At 42.9% G+C, this 21487-nt stretch overlaps 2 protein-coding genes across 2 annotated transcripts; one reads left to right on the top strand and one right to left on the bottom strand.

Moving 5' to 3' along the window:
• Positions 1 to 1417: 1417 nt before the first annotated feature.
• On the bottom strand, positions 1418 to 15877 carry dnajb4 (DnaJ heat shock protein family (Hsp40) member B4). The gene is made up of 3 exons (XM_015956196.3): positions 15469 to 15877; positions 3348 to 3928; positions 1418 to 1719 (listed from the first exon to the last, which is right to left on the bottom strand). Exons 1-3 carry the CDS (start codon positions 15677 to 15679, stop codon positions 1489 to 1491), a joined length of 1023 nt encoding a protein of 340 aa, XP_015811682.1. The 5' UTR covers positions 15680 to 15877; the 3' UTR covers positions 1418 to 1488.
• Positions 15878 to 18201: 2324 nt separating this feature from the next.
• On the top strand, positions 18202 to 21234 carry slc25a24l (solute carrier family 25 member 24, like). Its single transcript, XM_015956195.3, has 10 exons — positions 18202 to 18538; positions 18616 to 18742; positions 19045 to 19132; positions 19450 to 19561; positions 19635 to 19793; positions 20010 to 20147; positions 20246 to 20356; positions 20447 to 20614; positions 20681 to 20819; positions 20907 to 21234. Exons 1-10 carry the CDS (start codon positions 18416 to 18418, stop codon positions 21092 to 21094), a joined length of 1353 nt encoding a protein of 450 aa, XP_015811681.1. The 5' UTR covers positions 18202 to 18415; the 3' UTR covers positions 21095 to 21234.
• The last annotated feature ends 253 nt before the right edge of the window (positions 21235 to 21487 follow it).

Here is a 21487-nt window from a genome sequence, read left to right as displayed (position 1 = left end):
TAATCAAATATTGATAGTTTATTGGGGTGATGAGGATAATAGTCTGAATTGTTAGTGTTAATATTGTTATTATTTACATGTTAACTGTCTACATCTAAATTTATAATTCCTCCAAAATGTGGTGTGTTTTATTTTTTAGCCATGTGGACATGTAAACTGGTTAAATCAAATGTATAAATTAACCATTGTAATGCGGATCATGCAGGTTATTTTAGGGTCAGACAATTACTGATTATGGGATTAGAATACAGATGTTTTAAAATATAAATTAACCCCTGCAACACAGGAATATGTGGATAAAAATGACTATTGGGTTTCTGAATATTATTTTGTCATTTTAAATCTGTTTGGTTGGTGGCAGTAACTGTTAGAGGATTACCAGCTGAAAACCTCCCTCACTGAGCAGGTGTGTTTACACTCCACCTGCACTGCATGGTTGTGACTCAGCAGTTACACACACCTTCATCACACAAGGATAATACATACATACATACACACACATATATATATATATATATATATATATATATATATATATATATATATATATATATATATATATACACACATACATACATACATAAACATATACACATATATGTATGTATGTAGATAGATAATACACACACATGCCTATATTACATTTATGATTGGGTAAAGTAGCGCCCCCTGGTGGGAAAGGTGCTTGTATACATTTCCACTCATATCTTCACAACCAGTGACTTAAAATCAAACTCACTTACAGTATTTTGTTTTATTATTATTAATTTCTATACATCAAAAATGTAACTATATACTGTAATTTACAACAACTAAATATTCACATCAGACTTTTAAAATATAGATTCAGTTTCCTGGGCTATAAAGAACCTTTTTTTTTTTTTGCAGTGTTGCTACACAGACTACAAATATTTCTAAGCAAATGAGCATTCTCCTTAAACAATCGTGTTTTATACACTGGTTTACTTCATGACGAAGGATTCTTTGAATGTCTGAGTTATTTTTCAGATGACTTCATAGGAAAACATGCATTTTAAAATTCAAGTGTCAACGGGTAATTGTCCAAAATACACTTTAACTTTCCTTAGTTCCTCTGCCCACAAACAGTAAGAGAGCCTCTGATTCAAAACTAACTAAAATAGTCATAAATGACAGTTTAGAAACCGTTGCTTCAGAGATCAACAGTTTGTCGCTGAAAATTTATTTGGCAAATCCTTTCACAGCCAAAAAGATTGCATTTAACCAAAAGAAAACTTTGACTGGAAAAGTCAGTTTCACATAGCAGTCCAAGCACAAGCAGTCTTTCACTTGCACCTATTACCAGTTTGGCAGCATGCAAATACAAACAGCTCAAAAATAGAAATTGCACATTCATCAGTTGGGAAATGTCAGAACCATCCTTGAGTTAAAGTGTTCCTAATGGATGGGGGGGGGGGGGGGGGGTCGTCACGCCGTGCTCCCCTCTAGGTCGGTCCTTGTCCTTTTGTCCTATGTAGGCAAGTGCCGTTTCAGCACATCCTTAGCGTTGCCAGGCAACGTTTCAGGAAAGTTCACGTCAAACTCCACCACCAGGTCTCCTCTCTGCTCTGGGTTCTTGGGGAGGGGGAGACCTTGTCCAGCTACAATTCTCCTCATGCCAGGCTTGATGACATCTGTGATTTTCATGTTGGAGGTCTTCCCGTCTATCGACGACACGGTGACCGAGCATCCGCACAAAGACTGCAGAGATGAGAATGAAGGTGTTAGTGAGAACTAGCGGGAGACTGAGACCCACAACATCTAAATCAGCATCTTTCCTTTCATATTTCCTTTTGATTCCACATGCAAAACCTGTTTTAGTTCAGTGAGTGACACTTCCAAAGCTGTGAATCCAAAATGAACACTCAGGTTAACAAGAAGACGAAAAAAGCAAGAAGTATTCTTGCGTGATTTAGTTTGACTTCTACAGAAGACTTCTCGCAGCAACATTTTATTTATTTGTTTATTTGTTTGTTTGTTTATTTATTTGTTTGTTTATTTATTTATTTGTGAAGCTTTTACTTCCTTACAAAAATCCTTCAAATTAGCTGCAATTGTAAAAAACGATAAAGATTTACACCAAGCTGGAACAAAAACTGTACCGATTTCAGATCTGGCATCTCAGAAGTGATGATTTTTGTTGTTGTTTGATTAGCAGACGCTCTGATTTGTAGAAAACTTGTCACTGGCAAGTGATTCATTCAAATCCACCTTCTAAACAGAATTTATAGACATAAATGCCCAAATGTTGATATTACGAAAATATACAAGTTCAAAGATGTTGGATTTGGGCTTTAACAGTGACAGTGTGAATTTTCCCTGGCGATAGGGGGCAGTGCATACCTAAATCATTGCAAGGAGAGGTATTTTTGTGTAAAGACCTTACCAATGGATACCCATTAGGGTCAAAAATCCCTGGGAGCGCAACCTTCAGCAAAATGACATCACATCACTCCCTTTCATCACTGGCAACGAGGGAAGAGGTAAATGTGTAAAACAACAACTTTTATGAATGGCCAAAGTTTCGTAAATGTTATGTTACAAATCAATAAATGAGTTTTGTTCTCACGGGCGCCGTAGAAGGAAACATGGCGTCTAATATGGCGTCGCCCAGAGACTTAGACCCGCTCCCATGTATTTTAGACCAGATTTTTTTGGTATAGCTGCCAACAACTGGGCATCATTTTAATTCATTTTCAACAACATTTCGATGGATATTTCCAGAGATTAATGGCAAAAACTACACATTATCACTCTAAGGAAATTATTTCATTTACCTTTTTGCTGCAGAAATGATCAGAATATGTCAAATTATTTCATTATTTCAGTTTTAACCCCATACTCCTCATTTAAAGAGAACTGTAAATGTATATTTAGAACTAAAACGACAAAAATAGGCTGAGTGAATCATGCACCTGCACAGCTGATCTGCTACTGCTGGAACATAAAAGGTCTAATATTAGGAAATGAGACGGTGGGATTTAGAACAGAGAGCTGATGAGGGTGGGAGGGACCACATAAGCACTTCTTACAACGTGTGCATGTGGGCGATCCTGTTTCTGATGGTCCAGATTACATAAGGGAACAGCTGAAATGTGTGTGTAGTTCAGAACGATGCTCATTCAGCATCACTGTGTGTTTTCTGTGCTTTTCGGGCAGACCACCAACAGCTTATTGATCGTGACCAGGTTTCACTGCGTTGGAGCACCAGATCTGAAAGCAGCACCCTCATCTGGTTGTGAACTTGTTCTAAAACTGACTAATCATTCCGTCATCTTCTATTAATAGAACAACAATCAGTTAAAAGGCTAAAATAGGAGCTCTCTCACCTGTCTCAAACTAACACGAACAGGATACACGATGTTAGAGCCTTCTCTCCTAAAGTGGGGGTGGGGTTTGTCCTTAATGACAAAAACGATGTCAGCAGGAATGGCGTTGGGCGACTCGTCCCCCTCCCGCGGGAACGTGATCTTGGTTCCCTCCTTCCAGCCTCGTTTGATCTCAATAGTGAGGATCTTATCCTCCGTTCGCATGGTCCTGCCGTCGGGGTTCAGCCTTTTGCGAGAGATTTTCAACTTCTTAGTGCAGCCCTGGAAGACCTCCTCCAGGGTGACCCTCAGATCATGGATGATGGGCGGGTCCTGCTTCCGGCGCTGCTGACCCCCGAGGCCGGTGTGGCCTTCTCGTGGAAAGCCGTTCATGTTGAAATTACTAAAGGAGCCAAAGGGGTCATTTCCATCCACCTCCATGTCATCGTCGTCTCTGCCATTCGCTTTACGCCCGAAGAACATCTCGAAGGGGTTGGAGCCCCCGAAGAAGGTGGCAAAGGTGGCATGAGGATCTCCGTGGAAGGTGTAGGTGAAGGTAGGGCCCTGTCCATCTGGAGCAGGTCCATTTCCCCCCTTAAGACCTGATGGACAACAGAAAAGACTCGTCAGTAACTACATCAACAATCACCACAACATTAATGCACCTTCAGGTCAAAAGACAAACTTTTAGGATACTACTACTAATACTCCATTAAATTTGAATAGATTTAATATTTAAAGGTGTGTTATGTGAAACACATGAATCTCACTACCGTTGTGCGAGTTCAATGAATGTTGCCAGTTATGGAGAAGCACCAGAAGATTCTAGACGACGAGTCATACACAGTAGATAATTTCAAATTGCTAGTAATTATAAAAGTACTTTGAGCTTATTTTTAGAGCAGACTGTTTGCTTCAAAGTCGCGTTAACTTGTTAGCTCAACATTAGCTTAACTTTAGCTTCTAGCCTTCTTCAACCAATATTAGAATAAAACAAAAGGATGCTGTGGCTTCTAAAGCCGGGCGTACACTGTGCGACTTTTTCACTCGCAGCGTTCAGCTTCAGCTCAAACTGTACGACTTCCTCGCAGGGCAGATCTCACGAGTCGTGTGCTCAAACTGTACGACCCAGTTCTCGCATGCGACCTGACTGCTCACACTGTACGTCTGGTAGCAACACGTCGGCCCTAAAAATGTGCTAAGAATAGCAGTTTTTACTCAACACGTCAGACTTTTTTGTCTTGCCTGTTGTCCTTCGGGAGTGCTGCAGGAGGACACACAGGGATTTATGGGGGTTGGATGAGGAAAACGAAATAAAGAAAGTGAATCTGTGTTTTGTGATCAGTTTAATTTGACATGAACATGACAAACACGCTTTCTTGACAATCTTTGTGAGTAAAAAAAACGTGTAGAAACAAAAACGAACAGCGTGAGTTATTAGGGAAATAGCGAGCGACCGGCCGGCGTTGATGCAGGATTGCGCGCGCATGCGCCGTGAGCGGTTCTGATACTTTTTGGATCGTAGCTGCTCGCAGCTGCTCGCAGCGCCGCTTCAACAGTGCGATACCCTCACGAGGGACGAGCGAAATATTAAACACACCAGAAGTCCCTGTGACCTCACGACTGCTGATCGGCGGCTGGTCACGTGGTGTTAATCGCCTCTCGTAACCCCCTGTACACTACACGACCGCTCGGCGCAAAACTCGCCCCGATGTCGTGGCTTCTCGCACGACTGGAAAATCGGCTCAAAAAAGTGAAAAAGTCGCACAGTGTACGCCCGGCTTTAGGGGTACAAGAAATAACTTCTGGGCTGCTTCTTTTTACTGGCTTAGGATCTTTACAAAACGCTGCTGCTGGTATTAAACTATGAATGCCTGCGCTGCAGCGTTTGCCGGGGTAGACTCTGCAACTCCATAGGCTCACAGATTGTAAACAAAAACTACGTCCCTTTTTGCTTTTTCAATAGGAGAAAAACTGACAATTCCCCAACTGACTGAGAAGGAAATCTGTTTGTGTAACCTTCCTTCCAAAATGAGTTAGACAATAGTGTTTATGATTATTTTACTGTGTTTTTTTTACATATTGCACCTTTAATCTAGTTTATAACTTGAAAATTGGCTTTTAAACATAAATATTACACAATTTAGTCTTCCCGAAGTATTATTTCCTAATTTTGCACACAAGTCAAATCTTTGGACAGAATTCATTTTACCCAAGTCCAAAAATTATGTTTGAAAATATATATATATGTGTTTTTGATGATAAAAATAAAGATTGTTGCTGTTACTGCTAATTAAAGGTTATTTTGTTTGAGGTTATTTTGTTGTCATAAACTAGAGCTTTATATTTTTACCTATTATCACAATCTTTGAGGCATTTTGCAGACTATTTTTTTTTCCTCAAAAGAAAACTTGTTGAAAATAAATATATTGTTTTTCACTCAATCACAAAGCATGTCTAGACATTTTCACACAAAAGAGGAGCACAAAGACCCGGTCTCAGTTCTAATCATGAGGCTCAGCCTTCGTTTTCGTCTCCTGACTAATGGTCTCTCATTTATGAGAGGTATGGAGACTGGGGGGCCAGCTGGAAATTCAAATGGTTCTCAAATCCCTTGTTGAAGGACAAGACAGGGACCGGTGCAGGATACCAAAAGGAAAAGCTTCACTAGAACCTGTCTCACCAAACAGCAATGAAATTAGGACTACATACGCTAGATTTAATGGTGTCCTGTGGTGAAGACAGCTTGTTACACTCCTGATAACATGCAGAAGACACTACCATAGCGGGTTTTGGGGAAAAAATAACTAAATCTGTGTTTAAAAACATAATTTATTTTAAATTAAAGCAAATTACTCATTTTAAATTGCATTAAGTAGACACAGCTGAATCCCAGCAAACCGAGCCTGGTAAAGGACACAAGTATAAATGCATCAAGCATCAAAGCTGTCACCGGCTTATTTTGTGAGAAACTTGCAGAGAGACTGTGGGATGACACTGGATGGGTGGCAAAGTCTCCATTTGGAGCTTTGGGAGAGCAGTGTTGAACAGAACAGCTAGTTCCAAGCAGAGCTTTAAATAACTTCACTCTGAAATGTCATCATTTTGGTTTTCTCTGGGTGATTTTGGGCATTTCAAACTGTTTGATGAAGGTTTTAATCATCAAAGGTTTGAGATCAGCAGAACATCATAGATGGCCTTCAAACATCATTTATACCAGCTGGAAAAGAAAAATATAATCTTTATTACAAATTTGATCAAATAGTCACTTGGAAGAGATCATAAAGAAAATAAAGATTTCTTGACTATTTCCCATAGCCAAACGTAAGAATTCCACAGTGAAATCACAAAAGAGTCTAATGTCTCAATCATGTTCAAAGGAAGGTTATACAGAAACAGATTTTGTTCTCAGCTGGCTGAGGGGTTGTCAGTTTTTCTCTTTTCAAAAAAAGAAAGAAAGCGGGATGTAGTTACTGTTTACAGTCAGTGAGTTTGTGAGGTTGCCAAGTCTCCACTGATTTAACTCTGCAACGCCGGCATTTGTAATTTGACACAGTCCGGCAATGTGCTTCAGAACTGTTTAAAGAAGAAAAGCCAGTAAACCTGGGTGACCCAGAAGTTTTTTCTTGTACCCCTAAGAAGCCACGGCATTCTTTTGTTTTACTCTAATACACCACGTTTTGGTTTTAACTCTGCTTCAACACACCTGATTTCAATCAGCAGGTGACTAACAGGCTTCTGCAGAGCCTGATGAGCTGCTACACTAGCCTGGCAAGCCAGAATAAATAAATGTAAAGCAAGAATTTGGTCTAGTTCGCTAGGCTACTGCTACACACCACTTAATCTAGTGTGTGTTGGACTAGTGAAACCACTAAAACATGCTGGATATTCACCCTTGAGGCCCAGAATTGAATAGCCCTGCTCTAGAATCTCTAGTGGCTAACGTTAAGCTAACAAAGCTAACGGTGAATTAGAAAAAAATGGACGGCTCTGAAAATATCTCAAGCAACTTTTTCAATAACCAAATACTCAATATTACTGTGAAATTTATGTGTGACGTGCAGTGCTTAATTTGGAAATCAAACGTTCCTGGAATGCAAATACTGACGTCAAACCAAAGTTCACTAAAGGCAAAATGTCACAAGCGTGCCGGTGAGTGAAATGGAGGTGAGGATCCACACGCGGGTGAGGAAGGAGGCAGGCAGGCAGACAGGAACATTTAAAGGGTTTTAATGAGACACGCAGGACAATGAAACAATGAACCAACCAGACAAAATGGACTAACAGGGTTTAAATACAGGAGGAGCTGGGACCTTGGGTGATTGGGAGACGAGAGGCAGGTGGGAGCAGTTAACATGGACACAGGACTGAACAGAATGGGGAGACAGGACAGGGTGTGACAGTACCCCCCCACCCCCCACCCCCCCAAAAAGGGCGGATTCCAGACACCCACAGGAACATAGAGCAGGGCGGGAGGAGGGGGACCCGGAGGGAGGGCCGAGAGGGACCGATGGAGAGGAGGCAGGGACCAGTAGAGTCCGGGGGCCTGCGCCTGGGGCAGAGGAGGCGACGACAGGCTCTTGGGGGCCTGCGCCTGGGGCAGAGGAGGCGGCAACGACGGGCTCTTGGGGACCTGCGCCTGTGGCAGAGGAGGCGGCGACAACGGGCACTGGGGGCCTGCGTCTGTGGCAGAGGAGGCGACGACGGGCTCTTGGAGGCCTGCGTCTGTGGCAGAGGAGGAGGCGACGACGGGCTCTTGGGGGCCTGCGTCTGTGGCAGAGGAGGAGGCAACAACGGGCTCTTGGGGGCCCGCGCCTGGTGAGGGCAGGACTGGCGGTGACTGGAGGCAGAGACGCCGGAGGACACGTCTTTGACTTCTGGCCTGGAGGCGGCAGCGACGACCTCAGGGCTGGGGGCGGCGGCGACGACCTCAGGGCTGGGGGCGTCGTCGTCGGCCTCTGCGCTGGAGGCGTCGGCGTCGGCCCCTGGGCTGGAGGCAGCGGCGTCGACCTCTGGGTTGGAGGCGGCGGCGTCGACCACGGGACTGGAGACGGCGGCGTCAACCACGGGACTGGAGACGGCGTCGACCACTGGACTGGAGACGGCGGAGACGTTGGACTGGAGGGGACGTCGACCTCTGGACTGGAGGGGATGTCGACCTCTGGACTGGAGGGGACGTCGACCTCTGGACTGGAGGGGACACCGACCTCTGGACACGAGGGAGCGTCGACCTCTGGACACGAGGGAGCGTCGACCTCTAGACACGAAGGAGCGTTGACCTCTGGACACGAAGGAGCGTCGACCTCTGGACACGAAGGAGCGTCGACCTCTGGACACGAAGGAACGTCGACCTCTGGACACGAAGGAGCGTCGACCTCTGGACACGAAGGAGCGTCGACCTCTGGACACGAAGGAGTGTCGACCTCTGGACAGGAAAGAGCGTCGACCTCTGGACTGGAAAGAGCGTCGACCTCTGGACTGGAAAGAGCGTCGACCTCTGGACTGGAAAGAGCATCGACCTCTGGACTGAAAAGAGCATCGACCTCTGGACTGAAAAGAGCTTCGACCTCTGGACTGAAAAGAGCGTCGACCTCTGGACTGGAAAGAGCATCGACTTCAGGACTGAAAAGGCCGTCGACCTCCATCGACTTCTGGTCCGGAGGCGTCGACTTCTGGTCCGGGGTCGTCGATTTCTGGACCATCGACTTCTGGTCCGGGGGCGTCGACTTCTGGTCCGGGAGCGTCGGCTGCTGGACCGTCAGCCTCTGGACCGTCGGCTTCTTGACCGTCGATTTCTGGTCCAGGGGCGTCGGCTTCTGGAGTGGAGGAGGAGTTGCTACAGACGAGACCACTTGGACAGGCTGGACCGGATGCGGTGCGACCTCCGGGACCACCGCTGGAACAAGATGCGGTAAAACCTCCGGGACTACCACGGGAACTGGATGTGGTGCACCCACCGGAACCACCGCTGCAACAGGATGCGGTGCGACCTCCGGGACCACCGCTGGAACTGGATGCGGTGCGACCTCCGGGACCACCGCTGGGACAGGAGCTGATTGAACTGGTGTTGCCGGAAACTGGGAGAGCAGGGAGGATAGATTGTCCAGCTGGAGCTCCTGGAGACTGAGGCTCTGATGGAGTTGGGGCAGCTCAGCTCGGAGACCGACGAGCTCTGCTGGGTGGACTGCGGGTTCGATCCTTTGGCCAAGAGATGAGGGAGCTGCAGACTGGACCGGAACCTCCTCCTGGTAATTCGGGGAGGATAGGGTGTCCAGCTGGAACTCCTGGAGGCTGACTAGCTGACGGATCCAGCCAAGCTCCGCCTGGAGGTCGGCGAGCTCTGTCAGCTGGGCTGTAGGCATGGTCCCTCCGCCTGCAGATGATGGAGGTACTGATTGGACTGGAGACGGGACTGCTGGTCTGACTGGGGGCGGGTCCAAGCTGGCTTGCCAAGCCGGAGCTGCAGCAAGCTGGTGGCTCCGTCCTGGGACCAGGGGTGACGGTGGAGCCCGGCATCCTTCCACACGCCGTGGGCCAGCTCCGGAGGAGCACACAGCCAGTCTGGTGCCCACGTAGCAGGAGCGGTCTAGCTGCGTCTCCTGGTCCAACCTCACATCTAGCTCTGGGAGGGCGGAGGGGATCGTCGCAGCCGGGGTTCAGCGACGGCGTCTGCGGCGAGACAAGGCCAGAGGAGGAGAAGCCGGCCGGTGATCTGCGGTTAAAAACTGGAGCAAACACTCCCAAGGAAGAACCTCCCCGCTGGATCCTTTACAGGGTTGATTCATTCTGTCACAAGCGTGCCGGTGAGTGAAATGGAGGTGAGGATCCAAACGCGGGTGAGGAAGGAGGCAGGCAGGCAGACAGGAACATGTAAAGGGTTTTAATGAGACACGCAGGACAATGAAACAATGAACCAACCAGACAAAATGGACTAACAGGGTTTAAATACAGGAGGAGCTGGGACCTTGGGTGATTGGGAGATGAGAGGCAGGTGGGAGCAATTAACATGGACACAGGACTGAACAGAATGGGGAGACAGGACATGGTGTGACAAAAAATAGATGCTGGAACATGCATGGGGGGGGGATGGGTTTGACAAATAATTAAAATTGCGCCCACATTTCCTAAGTTAACACACATCTCTTCTAACAACAGTAGTTTTTGCATCTTTACTGTTCCCCTGCTTCAGCCCTCTCCCCCTGCGCAGCGGCCGCAAACTCCCTGGTGCTCCTGCAGCCTCTCAGATTTCCTTTTGATCTAAACATGGAAGGAATCCTTTAATTTTCTGTTCCTCACTTCTGATTACCTTCAATGGTGTCTATTTGTTGCAACCACCAGGTACAAAAAGGAACTTGTTTTTTATTTGACTATTTTTCTGTCTTGTCTGTTTATTATCTTCCTGCATCTCCTCTCAATTCTAAAGAAAAACTGCTACCTGGCTTCATATTTTTTCACCTCATGAGTTACCTTTGAACTGCACTTCAAAAAGATCTACCGACCGCAAAAACGGCGGAGTGTGCGCCGCGCGCGGACCGCACCGATGTGGTGAAGTCACCGGAGGACGAAACAGGTGATGCGCTCCGCTGCGTAGCAGCGAAACGTATCAGGCACAAATAAATGACAGAAAGCATGAAAGGATATGAGCAGACATGAACGATCGCGTGTTAAATTTGTTTTTGAGGTGGCACACTTTGAGAATGTTACTGTGGCCGTGCTCAAGACGCAGCTGTCTGGAGCGCGTCAACGATCAGAGCTCTGCGCCTCTCAGCTCAAAATAATCCCCGGAGAGTCCACATAAATAATGTAATATAAGTAGAACTAGAATCGTTTTTGGGCTCCCCCTGGGTGTGTTGAGGGCTTCCAGGAGCTCCCTAGCTCACCCGTAAATCGAATCCTGTGTATAGCACAAGTTTGTCACGTGAGTTGCCGGATCCTAGCAGACAGTTGCCAGAAAGGTCCTTTCAAAATAGGATAGTTCCTGCATCTTGTTCCGGCAAGATCCGTCTCAAATTAAGCATTGGCAATGTGAATAAGGAGTCAATTGTGGATTATGAGTCATTCTAAACTATAACAGTTAGACAGCAAGCAGCTGCACTTAAATGCCGGAGGCATGTTGCTGTAATAATAATAATAATAATACACTTTATTTAATGAGTGTGTTAAGTGCTCCCAACCATAAAACACTAAAGAGTGCTAACACCAGATATGACAATGTGTTTATGTGCTTATCAATTTAGTGTATAGCTCATCTAGCCCAACCATCTCAAGCCGTACTGCTTCATTTTCCTCTTGTTCCCCTCTCACTGAGAACTGTGTCCAAGCTTCTGACGTGCAGCCGCCCTACTACATGCCCACTTGACCCCATTCCGACTAAGCTGCTCCAAGCTATTGCTCCTACAGCACCTGTAGCAGTCACACATGTGATCAACGCTTCACTGACATCCGGTACATTTCCCACCTCTCTCAAGCATGCTCAGGTTAAACCGCTGCTAAAATAAACACATCTTCCTCCAAATCATGTGGAGAACTACCGACCTATCTCTCTCCTCCCTTTTCTGTCCAAAATCATTGAAAGGGCGGCTTTCAAGCAGATTAAAGAATACCTCTCACAAAACTGTCTGCTTGATCCTTACCAATCTGGGTTCAAAAAGGGCCACTCCACTGAAACTGCTCTGTTAGCAGTGACGGAATCCTTAAAAGAAGCTAGAGCGACTGCCAAATCCTTAGTGCTTATCCTGCTCGACTTATCGGCTGCATTTGACACTGTCAACCATGGCTTCCTTTTGTCCACACTCTCTAGCATGGGCATCACAGAGAAAGCACACACCTGGTTTGAATCGTACCTCAAAGGATGATCATTCAGTGCATCTTGGCTTGGACACTTCTCTACTGTGCACCATCTTGCCACAGGAATCCCCCAGGGCTCTGTACTAGGACCTCTTCTCTTTGCCATACACACCACCTCACTGGGTAAGATCATTTGATCACATGGCTTCTCCTACCACTGCTATGCAGACGACACCCCGCTCTGTCATTTCCACCGGACGACCACATGGTCTCTGCACGAATATCAAATTGTCTCTCTGACATATCAAAATGGATGAAATCCCACCATCTCCAACTCAACCTCTCTAAAACTGAACTTCTTGTCATCCCAGCAAAACCATCCATACAGCACAATATCTCAATCCATAATGACTTCCTATCTCTGGCTCCTTCAAAGGCAGTTTAAAATCTGGGTGTTGTGATTGATGAACTCCTGACCTTTAAACATCATTTTGCCTCTGTTGCTCGTTCATGCCTCTTTGCGCTGTATAACATACGAAAGATCAGACCATATCTAACCCAACATGCCACCCAGCTGCTGGTGCAATCTACTGTCATCTCCTGCCTTGATTACTACAATGCCCTTGTAACTGGTCTTCCGGCCTGTAATGCGAGACCTCTTCAAATGGTCCAGAACGCAGCGGCACGTCTGGTCTTCAATCAGCCAAAAAGAGCACACTTCTCCACTCTGTTCATTGAGCTCCACTGGCTACCGCTAGCAGCACGCATCAAATTCAAATTGCTAACACTAGCATACAAAGTCCGAGATGGTACGGCTCCCATCTACCTGAATCCTCTTGCAAAGGCTTACGTCTCGGCCCGACCGCTCCGGTCATCACAGGATCATCGGCTAGCAGTGCCTACACCATGCTCAAGACAATCCAGACTCTTCTCATGCATCGTTCCACAAATGTGAAACGACCTACCAAGCACTACAAGAACAGGGGCTTCCTTTTGAATTTTCAAGAACCTCCTGAAGACTCTGCTCTTCAGAAAGCATCTTCTTAACTAGCACCCTCCCTGCACCCGTCCACCCTCTCTACTGTTCACTCCTTGTTCCTTCCTCTACATGACTGATGTCAAGTTGTTGTTGTTATTGTTGCTGTTGTTAGCCTCAAGGGCAACATGCCGATTATAACTTGTAAGTCGCTATGGACAAAAGCGTCTGCTAAATACATAAACATAAACATCTTTGCCTGTCCTCTTTTTCCAGCTCTAATCCAGAACTGAAAACAGCCTCCAAAGTCACAGATGAACTGAAGTGAGAGAGTGATGTTTGGCTCAGAAAAAATAAACTGCAGTACTCAAATTTGACCACAGAATGTCAGTCTTACAGTGTAAACCCAAAAGTTCAAAATAATCAAATAATATTGAGTAGATAAAACTCATAATTTAAAAAAATGTTTTTAGAACTAAAATGTGTTGAGCTTGTTCAACCTTTTCCTTGTTTTAAGTACATAGAACTCAAACGTTTTAATTAGTCTGAACTATTTATTTTTAAGTAAGCATAACTTAAATTAATCAATAAACGACAACTTAACTTTAATGAGTAATATTCACCAAAAATGATTGATTTATTATTTTATGTTTCTATATTATTCCATTCATCTTCACGTCAACCCTAAAGTGTGTTTGATAAACAGACTTGTATATTATTTTAAATATTTGTGGATTTGCAAGAAAAACAACCACAAACTAGCAATTTTGTTGGATTTCAGGAACAATATACAACTGGTGGGGGAGGTGCATGGTGGGTAGTCATGTTTTCAGTTATTTTGCTCTATTTTGGGGTGTTTATGCATGTTTATTGTGGATGACTGTTGTTCTCAGTTATTATTTCATTCAGTGTTGCAGATGTGGTGTTACTTTTTGTATCATGTTGGCACCATAAGTGAGGAGGTTGGTCAAAATAATGCTGTACGGCTGTGCCGTCCCATTGTTAATAATACTGTGGTTGTTCACACCAGATGCTCTTAACTTGACTTTGAGTGTTCCACTTTCATTGGCTGGTAGCATTAATTGGCGTGTGAGTCATGATCTGGAGTTAGTTACTGCCTTCACAGCCTGCCACATTGTCATTTTTAAGCAAATTCAACTTATTTGGGTTGGGGTTTAATAGGTCCATTTAGAGTTCATTTAAGTTATAATATTTAGGTTAGTAAAAACATAATAAAGTTCTAACAAAATAAAATATGCAAGTTTAGTGAAATTAAACTTTGTAAGTTGCTTAAGTACTAAGTTATAGGTTGGAGGTAGTTAAATGCTTTGATTTTATTCAGGTCATTTTTTTAAGTTATGTTAAACTTATAGTTTTTAGATAAGTTAACTTAAAAATTATTAGGTAATCAGTTTCCTCATAAATTTTGAGTTCAGTGAACTCATTCAGGGTTACAGTGTATGTCTTTCTTACATATTGCACCTTTATTGCACCTTAACACAAAAATCTTCCAAAAAGATGCATCATACAGTCCAGGCTTCTTTAATATAAAGCTATAAATAATAAAACTGAAGAAAATAGTAGTTCCTAATATTTTTGGCTTATTTATGACAATTTTTAAAATGTTTATGCTTTATTGGATTATCTCAAATTTGTGTCACTTTGCTTGGTTACTGGTTGACTTTAAGTAGTTTAAACCTTTTAGAATAGAGTAGAAATTAACTTATTTAAGACTGGATGTTATCATTTGAAGGTATTTAAGGGCTGTAATAAGATATTAAAAAGTTAAGCAAGTGCTAGACAATCAATGATTCAAATAAAACCAAAAACGTTCCCCTAATCAGGTTTCTTTAGACAAATAAAGACAAAATTTAAATTAAAAATGAATATTCTAAGTCTGACCAATTTTCTTCTCAGAAAAGTGTGCTCAGCTTTTGCCTAAACACACACACTTTTCATGAATAAATGACAATTGTTTATTTGGTTTTCCTTTGAACAAAGATGCCTGTTTAATAAGGCTTTGGCTTCACTTCTCACCTTTTTTCTCTGGCTTTTTCTGGCAATATTCAAGGTAAAAAATGAGTCAGAGAACATGGTTTCCACCCAAGGCCATCTGGACTGGAAATTCACACTTTTCCCTGGTACTGAATAAAATTACATTTTTGTGCATCGTTGTGTGGATCAGAAACATTTGAGAAAGAGACCTTCAAATCCAGAGTTAAATATGATGCAGTAAAATTCCCTACTGTAAAATTTATATTTTGGTGGGATTATAATCTGTTGAACAGCTGTTCTCTGCCTTTAGGGTTGCTGGTTGCAGAGTGAGACTTGAATGTGTTTAAAGCCAGAAACGGGTCTCTAAATCGGGTTCCACATTACCTTCCTCTCCGTATTGGTCATAAATTTCCCGTTTCTTCGGATCACTCAGGACTTCGTAAGCCTCGGCGATTTCCTTAAATTTCTCCTCAGCGGTCGCGGACTTGTTTTTGTCGGGATGCCATTTCAGAGCCTGTTTTCTGTACGCTTTCTTGATGTCTTCCTCTGTGGCTCCTTTGGCGATTCCCAGCGTCTTGTAATAGTCTCTTCCCATTTTTCATCTATTAAAAATATATGACCAAAATCAAGCAAAAGCCCCCCCGCCCGAGGAGCTGGTACACCCGGTTCTTCTCGACTAAAGGCTTTCACAGCAAACTGGTGAAGAATAAACGGTCAGAATCTGACTTGCAGCTCAGGATGAAGACCATTTGGATGATGACCAAAGCTGTGGAGCTTCCGTCATTCATCTGAACCTGGATCACCCTCTTTAAATAGACACAGACCCCCTCCCTCTCATACAGAAACGAGTCCAGTTAGACTTAATCAATAATTCTACTTCCGGTTTACGTAACGCGTAAAATGTCTGTTTCATTTGATTTTATAATTATTTTTATTCTTAATGTTTTCTGTAAGTAAACATAAATATTTTTAGGTGATAAATATATGTAATTAGTTAAAGTAAATTATTTTTATGCATTATTTTCAATTTGCAAATCGTGACGTCAGCGTTGCCTTTAATTTTTAGGTCAATTTCCGGTTTAGCTCCCTCCAGAGTCCAGCTTGATGCAGTTTGAGCTGGAGTCCAGCGGCTTATTCTAGAAAAACAAATGCTGAGGCTCGTAGTTCACTATATGGTGGGTCCTGGACACATGGCACAGGTGAGGAAGGACAAAAAGTCCTGCTCGTGGCGTTTGAACTATGACGTCACCGCACAGAGCTAACACACCTGAGCTTACACCATACCACCACCAACTCTGCGCACATAAACATAAAAAATAATAATAATCAAGAATAATCTTTATCTATAATGTAAATACAGTCCAGGAAGATAATGATTTAAAAAAAAACACACCAACTTTTCTCATTTTCTGCTGAAATATTTTATAATATAATAACAATTTGATCCTGAATGTAAGCTGAGGTGGTTTTCAGCACTCTAGGTGAGGAGTTCTTCAACATTTTCAGCAAGATGTTGCACAACTCTGCAAAGTCTGGTGAAAAGAGCAATCTGCTGTGGCAGAAGAGTCAGAGACAGTGACTCAAAGAAAATGAACAAACTGATAAATAGAAAAAAGGATGGCTTTGTGCTGAGATTTGTAGAAAGAAGAATGTTGCACAAGCTGCTCACCATAATGGAGACGTTCTGAATAATGTCAAACCAACTGTCTTGTCTGCAAGAAAAAACTTTCTGCAACCTTTGTTTTGGTTTTAAACATGGGTGTTCAAACTGCAGCCCAAGGGCCTGATGTGGCCCTCAGATGGCTTTTGTGCGGCCCTGTACTGTTTTTCAAGAATGTTTGTGCAGATTGACATTTTATTAAAGAGACAATGTGTAGTTTGAATGAACTGAAGCCCAGTTGTTGAAAAATATTAGCGGCTTTGTAACATAAAACCATAAAAAATAGGTCTACAATACATGGGAGCGGGTCTAAGGATGTTTCTCAATGTCAAGGCACCTGGTCTGGCAAGGCGATGTCTTGCAACTAACCAACCATTGATAACTTCTTTGGATCTAAAAAAAACACTTACTTTTAAACCGAAGTAGCTGCCAGCTTCTGATCCATCATCCGTTTGACAAAACAGTGGTGTATTCTGGGAATTTTTTTTTACCAAAGCTAGGCTACATTACACCTCCCATGTATCCTTGCTCAGCTAGCTAAACGGCTAATAAAACGGAGAACACACGCCTCGGTAGAACATGAACGTTGGAACACGTCTTGGTGGTTCCTGATGACGTATCTCCTAGGCAACCGGGGCAGGGCCAAGACATCAAGGAGAGGTTCCTTGGCATTGAGACACACCCTAAGTCTCTGGGCGACACCATATTAGAAGCCGTGTTTACATCTACAGGAGTCCACAAGGACAAAATTCATTTACTGATTCATTTACAAACAAACGGTTACAAAACTTTCGCTATTCTAAAATTTTGTTTTACACATTTACCTCCACTTGTTGTCAGTGATGAAGGGGAGTATGTGAGTGTTATTTACCTAACCAAAAAAATCTATGAAGATTTACAAATAATTAAAATGTAAAACTTTTTTTTCCCTTTCAGCTTGGTGATTTGTACACCACTGTAGTACATTTAAAAAATATATTGGCCACCTTTAATGTCCACCCAGTCATTCAGTCCTCTTTAAGCACACTTATTTCACTTTTTTTCTTTAGTAGCTAAAAATACCAAGTTTTAAATTTCCTTTGAAGCTCCTCCTGAAACCTGGAAACCACATAGGTGGACGTTGGTTTCTCGCGCTTTAATATTTTATTCTGTTGGTCTTAAACTTATTATTACTGAAGCAAACCACATTTTCTATACATTTTTAGAAAATAGCTTAATTTATTTATATATATACATTTTATATGTATTTGCAAAAAAAATTGTTTTTTTTTATCTTGCTGAGGTTGTGTAAATCCAGAATAGTTGGGTGAAATTGCAAATACAAAAGCTTGAGAGCTGTGGTGTGGTGCCACATTTCCACACCAGCTGATTTTCAGTTTTTAGAGAATTTATATGATCTTTTCTATCACAGCAGATTCAGGAACATTGTGATGGATGCTTCTCCTGCAGCACCACCTGCTGGAAGTGAGTTTCTCTCCTCAAACTGAGACTCCTTGCTGCATTGCCTCCCTGCTCTCCTAGTGAGTCAGCATTTGAGCTGCAGGTCAATAATCTCTGATGACCATGGAGCACTTTATCGTCTCATTTTAAGACTCCGGGTGAAGAGGAGACTTTGTTTTAGCACTTCCAAATCTTAAATTTTCTAAAACAACTCTCCAATAAAAGAAATTAATGGATCAATTCCAAGGATTATTTGATAAACTAGACCAGAACAGGGATGGGTTTATATCGGTGGCAGAACTCCACGAAGAAATGAGGAAACATGGGATCCTCTCAGCAGATGGAAAGGCTCAGGTAACATTTCATCTACCTCGATCACTCTCATAGTGTCAAATTCATTTAAAATTAATTTAAAAGTCATTTTCTTCTAGCGCATCGTTGATTCTTACGACACAAACAAAGACGGCTTGCTGGATTATGACGAGTTTCTCAGATACATGTTGGACAGAGAGAGGAAGTGGAAAATTTATTTTCATGACCTTGACAAGAACAATTGTGGTGAGCAACAAACAACACATTTTGAAAGATAATACCAACCAGTGTATCGTATTTTCCAGGAAACATTATAACATCAACAGATTTAATGATATTTGGACCAAAACAAGAACATCGCCTTAACAAACTTACATTTTTCACAATAAAACATCCAAACTAGAAAGAGTTTGAACAGAAACATAGAAGTTGCAGCGCTTCGCTGACCTTTGCACTCATGAAACCTTTAACAGCATCATCACATGACACCTAGGAAAACAGGACAATCAGTGTGTGTTTGTAATTGTGTGTATCTCTTCTCTGATCAGGAGTGATTGACCAGGACGACATCATATGTTTGTTTAAGGAGTTAGGAGTGGTCATTTCAAAGCCCAATGCAAAAAAAATTATAAAAATGTAAGACTATTTTGCCCACTATTGCACTCGGGTGATTTTTATTTTATTCTTGGCAAAAGATATTCCTGTTTATTCGTCTAAAATACAAGTTTTTTCATTATTATTAGATGGTAATACAAAATAATAAGTCAAATTTTTTATCATGATTTGAAAATAATGTGTGCATTTTTTGTGTTTTTAATTTAATCAACCTAAACCACATAAACTGAAAAAAAATAAATGTTATAAATCATAAAAAATCTGCACATTGATCTGCAGATGAGCGATGTGACATGAAGATACTTCTGATATTTGCTGCTGCTGTTTGCGTTCACCAGGATGGATAAGGACAGCTCCATGACGGTGGACTGGAGTGAATTCCTGCACCACATCATCCTCAACCCGGTGGACAGCATCGGGGAGCTCATGTCCTCCTGGAAACACAACTTGGTAATGTATTCTAACTGAGTCGGGTTCAAATAAACTTAGAGGATGGGCGGCTGATTGATTGAGTTTGATGCAGGTTTTCGATGTAGGGGAGAGTCGTGCCATGCCCATTGAGTTCCCAGATGAGGTGTCTGGTTTTGGTGCTTGGAAGACGTTTGTTCTGGTGGCAGGTCTTTCTGACGCCGTGTCCCGTACTGCCACAGCACCAATAGACCGGCTGAAAACCCAGCTTCAGGTGGGGTTTCATTCTGTCGTTGCTTTTGGGAACTGTAGGCAGGTTTGACTGCAAAGATCTGCACAACATTCAGACTCAAAGATGGTTGAACCCTTGCCTGGCAAGCCATCCTATATATATGAAAAGATACGACCTGCAGAGCTAAATCTTTTTGCTATTGCTAAGGTTGGTTTAGATTTATAAGGTAGTTGAACCTATTTCCTGTTTGCTTCACAGGTTCAAGGATCTAAGGCCTTCTCTCAGGGGCTTCAGGAGCTTAAAGGAGGTGGTTTGAGGTCAATGTGGCAAGGGAACACTATCAATGTCCTGAAAGGAACTCCACAGTCAACGCTGCAGTGTCTTATCTATGCACAGGTGCTGCACAGCTCATCATGCTATCCATTTGGATAACTCTCAAATAGCTCCTTGTTGCTAACTGATAAATACGCTCAGAGATGCTTTCGTCCATTCAGATGAAGGTTCTCACCCAAAACCAAAGCCAGCAGGCCCTGACGGTGCAGCAGCGCTTTGGTTTAGGTTGCATCTCAGGAACTGTTGCTCATGCTGTCTTCTACCCCTTAGAGGTATCAGAGTTGGGTCTGAATGGTTTATATTCTCTTTAATTTATTTGTGAGGTTTTGTTTAGTGTGGTTCTCCTCTTTTCTGTTCCACAGGTGTTGAAGGTGAGGCTGAACCTGCAGCGAGCCGGCACCTATAATGGCGTCATGGCCTGTGCTCGTTCTATTTACAGGAACGAGTCCATGTCCTCCTTTTACAGAGGTTTCAAACCCAGCATCCTTTGCATGATCCCCTACGCTGGTGTGGAGTGTGCAGTTCACCAGGTGGGCAACACTGATAATTTAACACATATTTTATTTTGAAATACACTCATTTGTTTCTCATTGCAGTCGATTATGAACTGGGCGAAGAACCATCCAGACTACAAGAGTGACTCCAAATTGTTTTTCTTCAGCTTTGTGGCTTTTGCCTCTGGGCAAATAAGTAGTTACCCGCTGGCGGTGATTCGAACTCAGCAGCAAGCGCAGGGTAACGTCTGCCACCTTTACAACAACTTTATGTTCTAAAAACGTTTGAGATAAAACTTTAATTGTGATATTTTCTCTCATTTTCCAGCTTTTGTTTTAGCGTCAAGCCCATCTTCTGGGGTATTACCAGGACTTATTGGGATTTATGAAAGAAATGGATTTAGAGGATTCTACGATGGCATGGGGGCCAGCTTCATCAGGGCCATTCCATGTGCGCTGATAAACTACACTCTGACAAGAACATTTGAAAATCTGTTTTCTTCCATGGAGCCTTGAGAAACAACAATTAACTGTCCTAAAGACACAGCAGTGGCTTCTGTTACACAATTTTGATCTTTTCTACTTGTGAGAAGGAAATCATCCAGAAACAGTAATCCTGACTGTGGGTAGATGCATGATTAACTTGAGACACATAATGTGATGAACTCTGTGTGTAAATGTGTTCTTATTTGTTATGTTTAGTAAATTATTGGAAATACCATCAGAAATTTTCAAGCTTCTGTTACATTTATGTGTATGCAATAAAATAGTTGTGCTGAGCCATCTATGCACAATGAAATTTATAGTGTTTCTGAAATAACTATTGCCAAATAGTTATGGGGTTGTAAAAATTTCACAATGAGATGTCATTCCTGCTTCAGCACAGTTTCCAGGTGCTGAATGCAGGGG

This window comes from Nothobranchius furzeri, chromosome 11, assembly GCF_043380555.1.
Source record: "Nothobranchius furzeri strain GRZ-AD chromosome 11, NfurGRZ-RIMD1, whole genome shotgun sequence".
Taxonomy (NCBI): domain Eukaryota; kingdom Metazoa; phylum Chordata; class Actinopteri; order Cyprinodontiformes; family Nothobranchiidae; genus Nothobranchius; species Nothobranchius furzeri.
The sequence above is the reverse complement of the archived record's forward strand: the minus strand, read 5'-3'. Positions and strand labels throughout refer to the sequence as shown.

Coding starts and splice junctions, on each gene's coding strand:
- slc25a24l (XM_015956195.3), top strand. CDS start 18,416: ATGGATCAATTCCAAGGATTATTTGATAAACTAGACCAGAACAGGGAT. Junction 19,794..20,009: donor GGCTGAAAACCCAGCTTCAG/GTGGGGTTTCAT, acceptor TTTGCTTCACAG/GTTCAAGGATCTAAGGCCTT. Junction 20,615..20,680: donor TGGAGTGTGCAGTTCACCAG/GTGGGCAACACT, acceptor TTCTCATTGCAG/TCGATTATGAACTGGGCGAA.
- dnajb4 (XM_015956196.3), bottom strand. CDS start 15,679: ATGGGAAGAGACTATTACAAGACGCTGGGAATCGCCAAAGGAGCCACA. Junction 3,929..15,468: donor TGACCAATACGGAGAGGAAG/GTAATGTGGAAC, acceptor GTTGTCCATCAG/GTCTTAAGGGGGGAAATGGA. Junction 1,720..3,347: donor TTCGTGTTAGTTTGAGACAG/GTGAGAGAGCTC, acceptor TCATCTCTGCAG/TCTTTGTGCGGATGCTCGGT.